Here is a 17,007-nt window from a genome sequence, read left to right on the forward strand (position 1 = left end):
TATTTTTAATGACCTTTAAGAGCCTCATTGGGATCTTATTTGGAAGGCTTCACAAGCTGGAAAAAATTCAAGAGTAGTCTCATCAAACAAATTGCCACCCTTAGTGAAATCGGCGATGACAATCAGATATGAAACGGCTAAAAGGAAGGCTATTTTTGGAGAAAGCAGTGACATGAAAGAGGATCAGCTTAAGGGTGCATGGGTGGGAATAACACATTTCAAATGTAATTGCCACTCTCCCATCGACAGGCAGCTGTTGTCAACACAATCAAATGGCTGCAAGAAACGAGGTGAGGTGAGCAAATGCAGCCCGCAGCACCAGAGATGGTGATGACTCGGAGATAAACAGATTCTGTCGAGGAAGAAATGTCTGTCTGGGCTTCAGATTTAATATTCAGCACAGTGCCCGCTCTGACTCACAATTGCATATCCATCTGAGAGGCTGAGCGGTGCAGCAGAATGAGGCAGAAGGGAGAGAAGGAAAAAAGTAACAGGTATGACAGTTCAAAGGCAGATGATAGACCTGGAGGGGAGAGTTGTTTGGTGTAACGGACATAATGGGGGGCGGGGCAGGATATGGGCCTAGGGTGGAGACTCGGGTTACGGATTCAAATGTGACGAATATTGTGATGGAGGGACAGAAAGCAAAAAGGCCCATGACTACAGAGCTCAAAGAGATGACATGATAGGAGAAAATGGCTGTTTACAGAATGTGGCGTGGAGGATAAACGCCAAGTAACCGACATGACAGATGAGCACCAGCAACTAGGGAGTGACTGAGTGATGGATATGACAGAGGAAAGACAGACAACACAGAGTTGGTAGACTTCAAACAACAGACATGCAGATGAGGAACAGTATCCAGTGGAGAGACAAGGATTTGAGTGATGGATATTATGGGACTGAAGCACAAGTTGCTAGGGAGGTAGTGCTTGGTGTCATAAATATGACAGTACAAATAGTGTAATCTGCAAAAGATGAAAGGAGCAGAGTGGACGGAATGAAAATAGCAGCTTGTGCTAAACTTGCTACTCAAGCAAGTGACAACGGCTTCACTTTCCTTCCATCTCATCTTTATCTTACAGGAATATTTCCATGTAAAGGGCTCAGTTCCTTGTTCTGAATAACAATCTGCTACTTGCTTTTCTTCTGTGTTTAAAAATATATAAATAAATAAAAAATCTAGACACTGAGCATAAGCTAGACCATCTCACCAACAGTATATTAATTTTGCTCTTTAAATAGCAAGAGTTTTATGACTTTTGTTGCTTAAAGCTATGAAAGTTAAGGTTTGAAGGGATTTAGATTTGCTGAGCAGATTCACTGGTGAATTCAGATTTAATTAAAAGCCATTGAACCTCAACCCCTTTTGTAGTAAAAGCTGATTTATACTGAAGATGACATCAGGGAGTTTTTACATCACACAGGATTTGGACTTTCATTTTCACAACATGCTTGTTTGATTCATAAGAGCAGGATTGCTGCTGAAATCAAAGTTACCTTTTTTTTTTTTAAACAATCCTTTTACACAGAAAGATTCATTATCATTTTGTTCTATAAAATATCACTTTGCATTGAGAATGTACCTTAGATCAGATAAGAATTACACTGAGGTAAACCGAAGAAAGGAATAGTTCTTTTAAACATTTAAAAAAATGTAGCTGAACCACTAACTGACCTATTATTATTGGGGGTTTTATCGTTCATCACTCGACCTAGTCTCATAATGCTGATGAAAAGGCTTTTAAAGGCTTGTGTTTATCTTTAAATATTTAAATGCGAGATTGAAACAGCTTATAGTGAAACCAATTCAAAATTTTTGACCCATCTAACATACTGTTCTGAAACCAAATTTGGAGACAGCTCTGCTCAATGCATCTCTAGTTTGCCACAGTGAAAGCTACACCATTATGCTGATCAATCAATGTGAACAATGACTGCTCAACTAATAAGTCACTTCAACTACTCTGCAGCCCCGCTGTGACTGATGGGACAATCGAGAGGAAAATCTTAAGAGCAGGAAATCCTGGACTGACAAGCAGATGGACTGACTGAGCCAAGACGTATTGGGGTATTGATAGATGACTGCTGAAATGTAATCTGGCTCACTGCAAGATTGATCTGTGTAGTTGTGTTGGTGGTGGGGTGGCTTCAATAGTCTATCACAGTCTTCCTCCCTCACATTTTCTTCCAATCATTCAAAGCAAACAGGGCTGGGCTTTCTTATTTAAAGAAGAGGAAAAGCCCGTAACTCAAGGACAAGTCACTGGCGCTAACTGTGCTAACCGCTAACCTCCAAAGGATCTGCAATCAGTTACATTTCAAGTTTAACGTTGGTAAAATCCGTCACTCAAACAGCAACTGTCTAATCATACAGAATTGCAAATGTACCTGGCTAGACTGTAGAATTTTAGACTCATTGTGGATTTTAGTTAATTAGTTACTTCTGTGGGCAGTAGTTAGTTTGTCTTCAACCAACTGCCTCATAATGAAGGAGGGAAAAACAAATCACGTTATGAAGAGCCCACTTCTGGACTGACATATGCACCATGTGAGTGCTGAATTACCACTAATACCACATGATATTAAATACCACATCCAAGTTTTTGTTAAGGAACCTTTTTTTGGTTTCTAATAGTTTAGTTGTAATAGTTTCCCTGACATCACCACTACACAACTAGACAAAAAAACAACAGGAAGCCTCACTGAAAAAGTGTATTTTCAAGTACCTGTATGTTGTTTTCAGTTTGTTACTTGATTAGTTGTTAAAACCTATTTTCTGACTGTTGTCATTTTTCCAGTGGACATCTAATTAGGAATGAGAACACCTCAAACATTCTGAACTACACAAGAGGAGAACATAAACACAGGTCAAAGAGGTGTATGATTTTAAAATGCTCTAACCAACATGTGACCAACAAGCTTTACCTTGACCAGTTCCTTTTGGGGCCAGATCTGGATGGGCTCGACTTGCTGGGGTGTCTGGGTCTGAATACCATAGGTATTCAAAAACACTTGCAGTCTACAACCACATAGAGAAAAAACATACAATATTAAATTCATGCCATCTCCATCAGCCCCACCAGTCCCTCCCACAGACCTTTTCTTGAAAAATACATATGAAAAACCCTGATATGCTGAGAGACACACAAAGCTGGAAATCTAACTGGACAGCAGGATATCTATTCAAATATATGATTAAAAGACTATGACTAAACAAAAAAATGGAACTCGTTTCTCCTTCAAAAGAAGAAAAAAACTATACCCATGATTCACCTTATTATTATCATTTTTCTTATTTTAAGAATAGATGGAGAGATGCTGTAATCTAATCCTGTCCTCACTTCACTTAAACTGTTGGAGGCCATCTAGCACAGTGCCATTCAACTGAAATTCACCACTGTAAGTTTTAAAAAAACGGTTGGACGGTCATAACTAGCATCGTCATTTATATTCCTTGCTCTCTAAGCTGCTGAGATATGCTGACTATAATGGGCCTGCTTCAATTTGTGTGGTCATGGGTAACTGTTGAATGATTTATTAATCATTAATGGGATCTTGTCTGCATGTCTTTTGTTCTCAAAATGAGTAACAAGTAACTACATCCTTGGTCTCAGAAGCCTGCATTACCTCCTTTAGCAGAAGTAACTTGGTGACTTCTTCTACATAAGCGTTTGTCCACCAGCCTCCGACACAAGCTTGTTGGCATTTCTGACCACTTTTTCAAGCAAAGGTTTTGTTACATAGGGTTCGGGGTTTTTCATGGATGTACTGCCTCCTTCAAACCAAAAAATTTCCATCGCCATCCTTCACAGCTGGTATGATGGTTTTCTCCAGAAAGCTGTGTTTAATCGCTGCCAAATGTGTCTACTGTTCACTATGCTTCATTCAGGCCAAAGTAAATTATTCTAAAAGGTCTGGTCTACAGCAAAACTGCTGTTTTGCTCTAATTTTCTTTTTTTGGACTGTGAAGCCCTTTTTCCTGGCACACCCACATGCAGGTCAAATTTATGCAATCTCTCTTCTGATTGTTGACACGTGTACTTCCAACAGCTGCAAAAGTAGCCTGCAGATTCCATTTCCAATTCCAATTTGAGGTTCTTAGAGACTTCTTTTAGCATCGGACTGTCTGATACTGGCCAGCAAATTCTGGCCAAGTAAATGGCCGCTTTTTCAAATCAATTCCGCTTACAAATGATTTTGTTGACAGTAAAATTATTCATTTAAAAAAAAAAAACAAAAAAAAAACCTTCCTTAAATCCAAAATGCTGCAGCAAGAGTCCTGACAGGGACTAGAAAGAGAGAGCAGATTTCTCCTGTTTTGGCTTCCCTTCATTGGCTTCCTGTTAAATCCAGAATTGAATTCAAAATCCTGCTCCTCACATACAAGGTCTTAAATAATCAGGCCCATCTTATCTTAATGACCTTGTAGTACCATATCACCCTATTAGAACACTTGTTCCTAGAGTATTTAAAAGTAGAATGGGAGGCAGAGCCTTCAGTTTTCAGGCCCCTCTTCTGTGGGGATTCCCATGATGCATTGAGTTTTTCCTTGCCAGTCACCTTTCTCACTCACTATGTATTAACAGACCTCTCTGCATTAAATCATATCTGTTATTAATCTCTGTCTCTCTTCCACAGCATGTCTTTTATCCTGTCTTCCTTCTCTCACCCCAACCACTCGCAGCAGATGGCCCCGCCCCTCCCTGAGCCTGGTTCTGTCTGAGGTTTCTTCCTTTTAAAAGGGAGTTTTTCCTTCCCACTGTCGCCAAAGTGCTTGCTTATAGGGGGGTCATATGATTGTTGGGTTTTTCTCTGTATCTATTATTGTACGATCTACTGTACAATATTAAGCGCCTTGAGGCGACTGCTGTTGTGATTTGGCGCTATATAGATAAAATTGAATTGAATTGAAATCTGTTGCCAGACTCCAAGCGCATCTTAAAGGTTTAGAGAGGTCTTCAACAAACACAACAGCAGACACTGCAATGTTTGAGTAATAAATAAGAGAGATTTTACTTGTCATTTGTGGCCAATTTCCACATTTATATATATATATATATATTTATCAGTCTCACACACACACACACACACACACACTATTTAAAAGCTGAATATGTTTTACGGCTCTGCAGCTATAAAATCATGTTGAAAATCTGTTGACCTGTAAAACTTTCCCCACAGATTGATGTTTTAAAATCTACAGCCTTGTGAATTTATAGGTGTTAAAGCTGTGGCTGAGTCAAGTGAAATCTAATGAATGGTAATAAATATTATGTCTCTAGATTCATTCTCTTTAAATTAGAACAAATGTAGAATGACTGTTGTAAATATAAAACTAGACACAAATTATTCATGTATCGAAATGTTACTAATGAGCTTTACTGAGACACAGTATATACAGGAGACATGTTGAAGATGATGCAGGAGACCTGATGGGGACTTGCAAGCAGCAGTAATTGGAGCTACAGGTTAACAAGCTTTCACAGAGTCACTTGACCCTGTTTAACACACATACCCACATGCCACACATGTATTTAAGTGTGCTTACACAGGCACATGTGTACTCACACAGACACACACACACAGACAATGAGAAGAATGACAGATGAGGCAAAGGTCAGCCTGAGCTCCAGCTTTATGAGCTCACCACAATTACGGCACTGACAGAGTTGACTAGGAGTGAGCAGCGGAAAATAACCTCCCTTTATGGTCTGCAACACATTAAGAGAGAGACACACACACACACACGTATATATACACACACAGACACACTCACACACAAAAATTACCTCTGGCTTTCAGCTATCAGGGCCACGTGAATCACAATGTCATTCTCTATGGGGCCCTGTGAAAGAGAAAAACAGAGAGATTTACGTGAAGACTACTTTTGCCTACAGGTTGCTAATGAATAACCCGACACAAACGTGAAAAAAAATGTCCTGTCTGACAAATCCAACTATGAAATACGAATTCAGGGAGAACAGGGACCATCCAGTTTGTCGCTCACATTTTTTTAAAGATATATATGTATTTAGCTTTTAGAACTACAACAACTGGTCTTCAGAGTTGACTAAAGACTGTCGTGACACAATGGAAATTGTCGGCAAATATTTACACAGACAGTAAATAACTGGATCAAGATTCTTATCACGTTTTAGAATCACTGTTAACATGGATTTTATTGTGTTTTTTTCCATGATATAGTAGAAATTTGTTCTTTACTGTTTAAGATATTTTTTAAATTTACTTTCTGGCATTGGTGAGCCTTGCAATTTAACATCAATCAACAAAGAAGAAAACTGGAAAACTGAGTGGAAAGTGGCTATAATCGAAATTTACCTCAGTTGCATAGAAGAAAAACAATAACCTGTGTTATTGCTACTTCTAATCTCAAACAATTCAACTGAAAAAGAAAAAAAATGATACAGGGGTACCTGTCTGAGAGGAAAGTGCAATGTAATTAGGAAGGTTGAGAGCGACATAGATGGGGGGGAAAAGGGAGTAAAGATTAGAGAAATGTAATGTTATTACATTAATGTTTTCTCTGCTTAAGTACCCATATGGTGAAATGAAATTACATTAAATGGACACAGTAGTGGAACAGAGGCATTCGATTTTCTCACTGCACAAACACCATCAAGTTTTGTCCCATCCCACGTGCCACTGCCTGCTGTAAGACTCACTAATGTACGCAGATGTGAATTAATCCACAGCTGAATCCACAGCACCAGAGTCATACATACTAACATCTGTCAAAAACTATAATCCAAAGTTTGTTTTAGGAAACATTTTTATGTTAAATATCAAACTGAGGGTTTTGAGGGAATATACATAAAAGAAAAACAAAACATATCCTAAACCACTAATACAAATCAGTTCATCAGCAAAGTTAACAGCATCGTAGTATTCTTCATCTCCATTATATTAATCCTTTTCATAGACAGCATGAAGATACACACTGCCAACCTGACCAGAACACAGAAACGTGTCAGTCATGTTGACATCAACAACAATAATAAAAGGAAAAAAGTGACTGAAGAGACGTACAAATTGTCTTTTGTGGAGAACCTATATACTACAAAAAAGGCATAAAGGCACAAAAAATGTTGACAGTTTAAATCTGTACTCATTATCTTCCACAGCACAAGAAGAGACTTTTGAAAGGCTTTTGTAACTTTGCTTTGCATTTGCCAGTAATTTTATTTAAATTTATTATGCATTTACAGGTCTTCGTGACAGTATTCTTTCATATCAAAGTTCACCTTTACATGTCTTTTCCAGTACTTTAACACATGACGGGTTTCTATGTATTCATATGTTTGCAAATCAGTTTTTCTCCATTGCTTTATTTTATCCAATAGTTGACTGTATGCATCTTCATCTGTATATAGGCTTCTCTCTCTGTGTATCCTTCAGTGTCTTTCATCTTTTCATTCTTTATTTGCAGAATTCATTTTCACGATTGTAATTTCGATGTGCACAAACCAATTGTAAGTGGAGCTGATCATCTTTATTGTACATCGACTATTCGGGGCCATTTAGGAAGCAGGCAGCATCTTGTGACTCACAGACGAACCGGCCTTTCATCTCGTTCTCATTGTGATGATACTCGCACTAAAACGGTTACACACTAATACACACATGCAGCAGAACATGGCAGCATGAGCACAGTGCCAGTATGTGTTGATGCTCAGAATCATCGTCAGGGAGAGAATGCAGAGCCAGGGAAACCAACACACAAGTAGGCATTCTCACACACACACACACACACACACACACACACGGCTGGGAGCCATTTTGTTTTGTCGATAAGAGCTGGTTTTAGCCAACCACCTCGTTATCGTCAATCAGAGAGCAGAGGGAGAGATGGGGGCGGCTGAGTAGAAAAAAAAAAAAATACGCCTGAACACAAATCTCTCCAGATTAATAGGGGAGCAATGGGTTCTAAAATGCTGCAATGCAACTCTCTCATTAGCGCTGCTCTCTGAGCTGACAAAGGACTCATTTGGCAAAGGAGACGATGTTGAAATGTATAATGGAGACGCAGCAGATATGTACTCCCGCTCGCTTTCTTTCATAGTCGACACACGTCTATGAAAGAAAGCGAGGAAAATGAGATGAGTCTTCAAATGTTTCTTTAAACAACCTTTCAGAGGAACCCTGAAAACATCAATGTAGTGTGACCGGAATGCTTTCAAGGCTGAGGCGAGTGTGGGGGGAAAAAAAAGACGTGTGGTTTCTCCACAGGGGATCTAGAAGGTAGTTAACAAACCATACTGGACCGTGGGTATACCCAGTGGTTAGACCTGCACAGATCTAAGAGTCCAAAGTCCTTTACGATACTTCAGGGAATTTGATTTTAGATAAATAAATGGAAAAAGAAGACGGAAGAAAAAGAATGGGCTGCATTTAAACCTATGAGCAAATAAATTCTCAAACTTTAACTACTCAGTACAATAAGAAGTTCAGAGACGATATTTCAGAATGTGTTTACTGAGGCAGATTTGATGAAAACAGGTAGGCTGCCTTAATCCAGCCTCACATTGTTTTTAGACACGCATTTGAATATAATTTTGCTTGATTGGAAAAAAGAACTCTTTCTTGTACCACAGTGCCTCCAATTACACAATTAAACCCACATATTACATACCCACAAATACCACAAGTTCACTTAGCTTCTCCCAGGTAACTCTACTGCAAATCGGAAAGGGGACATGAAACGTGAGCTGCATTGCTTCAACATAAAATAACTGCTGGAACTACTCAGCATGAGTATAGTACAGTGCACTGTATCCAAGCGGACACTCCTCCGTTGTGCCAGCATTAAGGATTCAGCTGTTAACAGCTTAAGGATTGTATATAATCAATCAAACTCAGGTAAATTTACTCCGACAAAGCAACCAGAAAATAGAATTACCATGCATAAGACAATTTGCCCTACCATGTCCTCCAGTGAGAGATGTTTGGATAACTCAGAAACTTCAAATTTATACTTCCAAAAACTCAGTGTGGCCTATATGCTATAATAAAATAAAGACCAATGACTACAACAAATATTTTCATTTTAAAGCAAAAATATTGGAAACTAACTAGTATAGGCTCCAGCACCTCACTACTCCAGATTATGAAGCAGACTGCCCAATAAAATCTCTTCACTTTGTTCATGGTTGCTCTAAGCTGTGGTAAGGTTTTTGGTGCTGGTTGCAGTCTTTGGTGCTGATTGTACTGGTTAGTAGAAACACGTTGTTGCGCCCACAATTTGCCTAGGGATCTCTTGGCGATTAAAAAAAAAAAAAAGGTAAAATCAGCTGCTTTGTTTGACTCAAGTAGGGTTTGGCAAGGCCAAACATTTTAAGCACTTAAGTGCTCTGTCATTATTCTTAGTGGAAAATCAAGCATATTTTCAGTGGATGTTGCGATTCAGCAAATTTGTTTGTGATTCCCATGGATAGTATCTTAGTATGGAGCTAAGGGTTTGTGGGAGACTGCCCAGTAGAAAGCCCTGCAAGTTGCTTATGAGTTCTTTTTTACTTTATGTGGTATTGTTGGTTTACACCTCAGCAGATCCGTAGTAGTAGAAGCTTAGTAGAAACTGGCTTGGGTACCTTGTTGTTAATGTTGAGGAGTTGTAGAGCTAATGTTACAGAAGGTGAAATTTATTACCTTCAGGAAGGGCCAGGCTAGATGTTTGCCATTGCTCCCAATCTTTAAATTAAGATGACAAAACGTTTTGATCCACTATCATTACTTTCAACATAATGGTTCTAAGATGCAGGTAGGTCCTTATTGTGGCAGGGTAATTAATTTAAATTAGCACACAACAAAATTATTAGCTGATGTTAGCTGTTGAGTCTAGTAGCAGCTTAAGAGCTGCGCGCTAGTGGCAAATAAATCTAAATAGGAGAGTTAAGTTCAAATGCACTTTGATGAGGCAAATTCAAACAGTGCCCCAAGTAAATAGTTAATATCATTTTATCAACTGGATGCATAAACAAATTGCTAAGAATGCAAGAGCAGTGTAAAGGTAGACTTGTATTAATTCTTAAACAATAAGATATTTTAAAGTTATAAACTGCTGTGACTTTATGAAGACTTATTTACAAAGAGAGCAGCAGAGAGCAGCAGGATCTGCACATGCCCTCTAGTTCACAGCAGTATACGTTTCCCATGCCAAATTTAAGCACTCTTATAATATTGCTGTATTCTTATAAATGCATAACAACACGATGTCAAACATGTTGTGCCAGAGGGAAATCCAGCTCAGCAGGCCAGATCACAGAATACTTAAATACTGTTTACAAGAGGGCAAGTGGGCAGTGGCAGAAAACTCTGAGTTACCACTGGAGAAGTCATGGACTAAGATTTAGGAGTAAATAGAAATGGAAACCAAGAATATATCATCAGCGGAGGCATCTGGATAGCAATGATTAATTAAATCATTTGAATACCGCTGGAGTGCCTCCAAGTTCCTCAACTGAATTGATATGGAAATGTGATTATTTTATTCATGAATTAAGTAGATGAAAGCTAAAACAATGCAGTGAAGTTCTCAATATTTACTCGAGATGCCTTAGAGGTGCAGTGCTTTAAAAAAAGGCAATTTAGACCATCAGTGATGTCTGTTGTTAGCAAAGAAACTTTACAGCATTCTAGTTAGACAGTAATTACAAACACTGGCCGACCACTTCTAAATATAGAAATGAATGTTCCCATTTGGAGAACTCAGCTCAATTTGGTTGGGCTTAATCGAGTTGCATTTATTGAGGCTTAATAAACAGTCAATCAAAAAAATCACTAAACTCACAAGAATTACTGTGTAGTGCACACTTATGCTACACTAGCTAAATGAACCTAGTATTTAGGTTTTCGGGGTGTATTTCCCTCCAACTCCTGCTTCTACAGAGGAAGCATACTATTGGGGGGGAAAAAAAGGTAAAACAAACAGGGAACTGGAATATAAAAGTGCTTAAAAAACTCCCGGAGAGGAGGGACACAGTCAGGGAGCTTGTTTGTTTTGTTTCTGTCTAATAATACTGTCTATTTCAAATGTGTGTATAGAATGAATAGAACAACCTCAGGCACTTCGCTGTGACAGAAAGAACACACAGTTTTGTTTACCTGTGTGTGGACTGATAAACACACAATCACTAATGAAAGAGGCGCATTAGTAAATAGAGATGGCACACATCTGTCACACAAACCAAACAAATTAGAATAAATAACTCCACAAAAGAGTAGACACAGAATCCTAGAAAGACTGAGGAGAGATACATATACTGCATGGGAAGGATTTTCAGAAATACTCTACATAAGCTGCTTGAAAGTGGCTACAGCCTATACTGCTGTTGGATACTTGTGATTATAAAATACAGATGAAAAGTTACAGATTACGATACTGAGGTGGATTCCAGAAAAATGCACAACCTGGCTGTTAAAGACAGCATGAAACCACAATGCACGCAGACAAGGAAGTGGTAAAAGGGAAATAAAGAAGTGCTGAAATGGAACATGCTGTTAAGTGCTATAGTATATCTTCAGCTGCCGGGTGGACTGGCAGTAGTCTGCAGCAGGCCTGGCTGCTGCGTGCTGCCCCTCAGAGATACGGCCTCGCTAAATTTGACAAAGTGAAAAGCCATTTGCCAGAGAGCGCTGCTGTGAGTCCCCGCAGAATAGAAATGAATTTCAGCTCCGCTTCATTTGACTTTTTCCCCAAAATTAAAAGCACTGAGTTGTGACACAAGATGAAAAGTGCATCTCAGATCTTTCACTTTTTACTTTCTTTCCCATCTTTTCATTTTTTCTTTGGTACTTTTCAGTCTTTTATTTCATCCTGCTTATATTTCTACTTTACTTCATTTTTTGTATCATTCTACTTTTCCTTACTTCTAGTCTTTTTTTTTCTGAATTTCCGTATTTCTCTTCTGCTTCTGTTCTTCCTTCCTTCTGTCTTTACATCCATTTGCCTTTTCTTTGCGTCCTCCATTCAAATCTTTCTTCCTGTCTTTAGTTTTTTTTTTCCTATTTCCACTGATCTTTACCCTCCCATAATTCAATCTCGATGTTTTGCTCTCCATCTGTTTTTCCTTTCTTTGGAGCTCTGTTTTTCCCATCCTTCCAGTGTTCCGTATCTTATTCCTTTGGAATAAGATAGGAAAGAAGAAAAGAAAAAGGTCAAGGAGCCTTCCTTGACCTTTCTTTTCTTCCTTCCATTTATTCCATCTTTCTCATATAGCTCCTCCATTTCTGCTGTTTGCTTTCCAATTCCCCATTCTTTCTTTTCCAACTCTGCACTTTTTCCTCCTTCCCTTTCTTCCTTCTTTCTGATTCAATCGTGTGGCTCAAGAGTTGGCAGTTCGTCTTGTAATCGGAAGGTTGCCGGTTCGAGCCCCGGCTCTGACAGTCTCGGTCGTTGTGTCCTTGGGCAAGACACTTCACCAGTTGCCTACTTGTGGTGGTCAGAGGGCCCGGTGGCGCCAGTGTCCGGCAGCCTTGCCTCTGTCAGTGCGCCCCAGGGCAGCTGTGGCTACGCTGTAGCTTGCCATCACCAGTGTGTGAATGTGTGGTATAGTGTAAGTGCTTTGGGGTCCTTAGGACCAAGCAAAGCGTTATCAGAATACTTTATTGATCCCTGGGGGAAATTATTTTTTGTTACAGTGCTCCATTATAAACCAACATTAAGACAAGACAGACAATACACTAACTAAGAATAGTACAATATATACATATATATACATACACACATACATAAGTCACTCATAAATAAATAGCTGAAAAAGAAACATGTGTAGTTGTAGCAGCAAACAGTGTGTTAAGTGGATGCGTTGTACAGGGAGATGGCCACAGGCAGGAAAGATTTCCTGTGTCGTTCAGTGGTGCTTTTCGGTAATCTCAGTCTCTCACTGAACGTGCTCCTGTGACTGACCAGCATGTCATGGAGTGGGTGGGAGGTGTTATCCAACACCAAATACAAATACAGACCATTTACCATTTAGCATTTCTTCTCTCCTTCATTATTGTAACTTTTTTTTATCGCTGCTTCTTTCTGTTCCTTGTTTTTTCTGCCACCCCTGTGGATTCTGACATTCTCACTACTGGTTTTCATTCCTCTCACTCTCTCAGTCTTGCTGTCACTCAGGTTGTCTCACAAGCCAGAAGTGAATCGGCTACAAACAAACAGCTTTTCACAAATCTCAGAGGTTTCTGTCAACACACTCCTGTCAGTAACACAATCAAAACTCAGCTACTTTCAAACACTGGAAATAACTTGAAGCAGTAGCAGATTTACTTGCACAGCTGCAAATCGGGTTGTCACAAAGCATCACTATTTCTGATTAATGTTGTGTGCTGAACTTCCACTCCTATTCTTCCCTTTAATCTCTCTTCCTACTTACAGAAGCTTGCTGCCCAATTTGACCAAAAGAGTCAGTTTATTATGACAGGGCTACAGTTTAGTCGCTGGTTGGGCATATTTGAAACCAAAAGAAATTAGTTGTGGGCAGGAGATGGACTGAAAAGAGAAAAAAAATGTTCTGGTGATGTAAACCTAGAATTTATAGCGGTTTTCATTTGCCTATAACATACAGTGACTTATGAGGATATTTATTGATTGACACAATGTTTTCCTCGAGCCTCAGTCTATATAAAATTTATATAAAACTTTAAGAGTAAAAAAAACCAAAAAAAAAAACCCACCTCTGCTGAACCAAATGATGTGACGCTATTTCAAGGTCAGATCCCTCCCAGTGTGTCGGCTGGCAAAGCGCAGCATGAGGGAGGCAGCCTCAAGCGAGCATCACATCACAAAGGAACAAAACATTCAAAGGCTTCCATAAAGTTAAAAAGCAAGCAATGGAATTTATCCACCACCCCAAAAAAAAGAAAGAAAAACTATCTGAATGGAATATAATCCCTTCTTTTCATGCCCCTACACAGACGAATGACTCCAGGCTCTGTATCGTCCTCGGGAAGTTGGTCTCTGTGCAGCTCTGAGATTCATATTTTGATGAGAGAATTTCAAAGTGTCAGGGGTTTTAGCAGAAATATGTGGGGCGGGGTGGGGGCATAAAAGTAATGCTAAGTCATTTTCAATCCGGCGTCTGGGAAAGAGAAATGTCTCCTGTGTACATTTTTAAAGTTGGATCATTTCAAAAGGTCATCTAGTGGTAATAACGATGAGACCATGACAAGAATGTGAGGTGAACACAAGAGAAGGAAGAGGAGTTGATGAGGCGAGAGTTTGATTTAGGGAAATGTTTTTCAGTCTGACAATGTGGCGGAAAAAGAAACCAGCAGGCCTGTAGAGAGAAAGACTGACAAAAAGAGAGAGGGAGGAAAACAGATGGAGTGAAGGAGGGTGGAGTCACCTCCACAGAGGAGAACCAAGTGAAGAATTCAATTGCATGCTGCTGGCCACTATAATTGCAAAGGCGCCCTGACTGAGAAAGCGATACATTGTTCCTCAGCTCAGAAATATTATCCTCCGCCGGAGGAATCCTTATGAGTGAAGGAAAAAAAAATCAATTGATATTAAAGGTGAGCCGTGGTGTGAGCTACAGGAGCCTCTGCTTGTCATAGCAGCCCCGTTTGATATCATGCCTGAAGAGCCAGGGAGGCTGGGGAAGATAAGTGGCCTGATTACCACTGCCTGTACGTGTGCAGAGGAGCATAATGAAATGAGTGCCACATTGAATAAAGAAATATACATGCAGCCACATATGAAGATCAAACTCCTGTCGGTGACACGTTGTCTCAGAGTTAAGCGCGCAATGTTTGTCTTTCTCCATTTCGTGTGAATGCAATTCTAGATAATGCCTTAACCTTCCATCCCCTTTGCAAGTCATTAAAAGAAAGCAAAAAACAAAACAAAACGTGAACACAAACTAGCAAATCCTGCCAGCATGCGTTATTCTAAATGAGTTCTAATGCACACACGCAGGCCGACAATGACCCTGGAAACACAAATATGTTCCCAGTCGCTGTGCCAGGCTCCACTCAGATGTCCACACAAAAGACAGACAACAGCGTACACGCATAATTACAAACTTTGGGAACAGATGGGCATTTTGGTTTCTAATGTGTGCTGTTTTTAATCGCTTCCACACACACACACACAAGCTCTAAAATGCTTGACAAATAGAATACACTGCTGTGCCTGTCACCAGATGAGCAGAGCATAAATGCAAACAAGATAAATATAAACTAGATCCAATCATTTAGACATATGCGAGAGCCAAGGTGAAGTCAGAGGAATCTGCAATCATTAAAAATCTTAAAGCATGCACAGCTGTTCTTATGCATGCCAGCAAAGGTAAAGTGCCAAGGTCACTACGGGAGCTGCAGTCTGTGTACCTTCAAATGCGTACACAGGATGCCGCTGTCACAGATGACAAACTGTAAACATCCAGTCACATTCCTAATATCATGTTATACTGCTACAACGTCTGTAGGCATTCATAAAGAATTAATGCTGCTTTTCAAAAATTATGATACCAGTGTCCTCTAGGGAATTGCTTTTAAAGGAAACCCACAGGTTAGGATAAAAGACAGTCTGATGATTTACTGAATATATTTCTACATTATAAAAGAAAAATGTGACAGTGATTTTAAGTAAAACTGAGCTTCTAAAGTTTAAACTTCTTCAGCAGGTGTGTTACTAATGAACTGTTTAGGTGACATTTCTTGGTCTCAAAGGATATTCAATACACTTTTGGGAGTTTATCTGGTAGTGGCAACAGATGCAATGTGGCTGTGTTTTAATTGCTTGCATCTCTTTATCTGTATTTATTAAACAGTGTACCTGTTCTCCTACTATAATCTTGTTTCCCTTTCATTTTCTCTCTACACTTCCTGGGAAAATGCTACTGCCAGGACCACAGCGGTCTCTAACTTCTAGTTTCTATTGCTGGGGAGCAAATAGGGAGCTCCCTGGGTGATCTGTCTCTCCTCCGCCCACATGAGAGGGAAGGCTTTCATCAGTGGGAATTTCCGTCCAAAAGATTACTATGTTTAATCAGTAATTTGTCTTCTTTCCCAACATATAATTACAGACTTCGTGCTGTTCTCTGGTGGCTGAGTCTTGCATGTATCAGTTATGTTAGTTCTGTTTGGTCGTTTCAGACTGACAGACAAGCCAAAAGATAGGGAAGACTTGGCGGTAGTATTTTTGTTCGCTCAGATAACTTCCTAAGCACGTTTTCTGTCTCCTGCCTGTATTTTTGTTCCTCTCTCCAGACGTACGCGTGTTAGCCAAAATACACTTGCCAAGCCGAGATAACAAACTTTAGGGGGGGAAAAGCCACTACTGAGCCACTTTTCTCACTCACACCTTGCATTTTAGCACACTGCTACTATACATAAAATGAATGTTGTAGTCAACAGCCACATTGGAAAAATAACAAAACATGGTCTATGAATAACTCAGCAGGAACCTTTTGAATGTTCTTTTTCTTATAAATATTCTTACAATGGTGGATGTTCATATTAAAGATGGCAAAAGAGTATTTTATAAGGTAAAATAAGGTAAACGTATATGTAAGTGATTCCTATGAGCCAGACGTTCAGGCTTCAGATTACTCCTTTTTCTACCCGGATCACAGCTCTGACTATAAGCACAGAAGTACCACCCACCTGCTGTTCAACCCTTCTGTTTACAAAAGGCAGCGGATCAGATGTGCCAAATTAGGTCATTGGTTCTCAAACTGTGGGGCATCAGTCCACTGCAGGTGGGCAGTCTTTCATAAACTGCATGATTGGAAAGTAAGTGCCAGGGACCAGTTCCTATACTATCTGATAGACATAGTTTTCTTCAGGTGTAAAGTTTTCCAGAAGAAAACTATGAGTGACCTTAAGTTTTCTTGAAGTCATAGATGAGTGGATTGCATCAGCAACCAACAAAACACATTCTCTCTCACCAGACGGTGAGTGGCTGGTGCATACAAATGTTTGATGCACAAATCAGTGCCTGAATTTGCTCATACTTTGTATTAAAGCATTTCACTACTAGTA

At 39.5% G+C, this 17,007-nt stretch overlaps 1 protein-coding gene across 3 annotated transcripts in view; it reads right to left on the reverse strand.

The window, feature by feature from the left end:
- The window catches only part of phkb (phosphorylase kinase, beta), a 102,335-nt gene that overhangs the window by 20,156 nt on the left and 65,172 nt on the right, over positions 1-17,007 (reverse strand). For all 3 annotated transcript variants that reach the window (XM_005913092.2, XM_005913090.2, XM_005913091.2), the window contains 2 exons: positions 5,793-5,848; positions 2,929-3,022 (listed from right to left, as the gene is read on the reverse strand). In XM_005913092.2, coding sequence (XP_005913154.1) covers positions 2,929-3,022; positions 5,793-5,848 — 150 coding nt within the window. The remainder of the gene's footprint in view (positions 1-2,928; positions 3,023-5,792; positions 5,849-17,007) is intronic.

Source organism: Haplochromis burtoni, unplaced genomic scaffold (assembly GCF_018398535.1).
Source record: "Haplochromis burtoni strain Fernald_Lab_line unplaced genomic scaffold, NCSU_Asbu1 Contig_2, whole genome shotgun sequence".
Classification (NCBI taxonomy): domain Eukaryota; kingdom Metazoa; phylum Chordata; class Actinopteri; order Cichliformes; family Cichlidae; genus Haplochromis; species Haplochromis burtoni.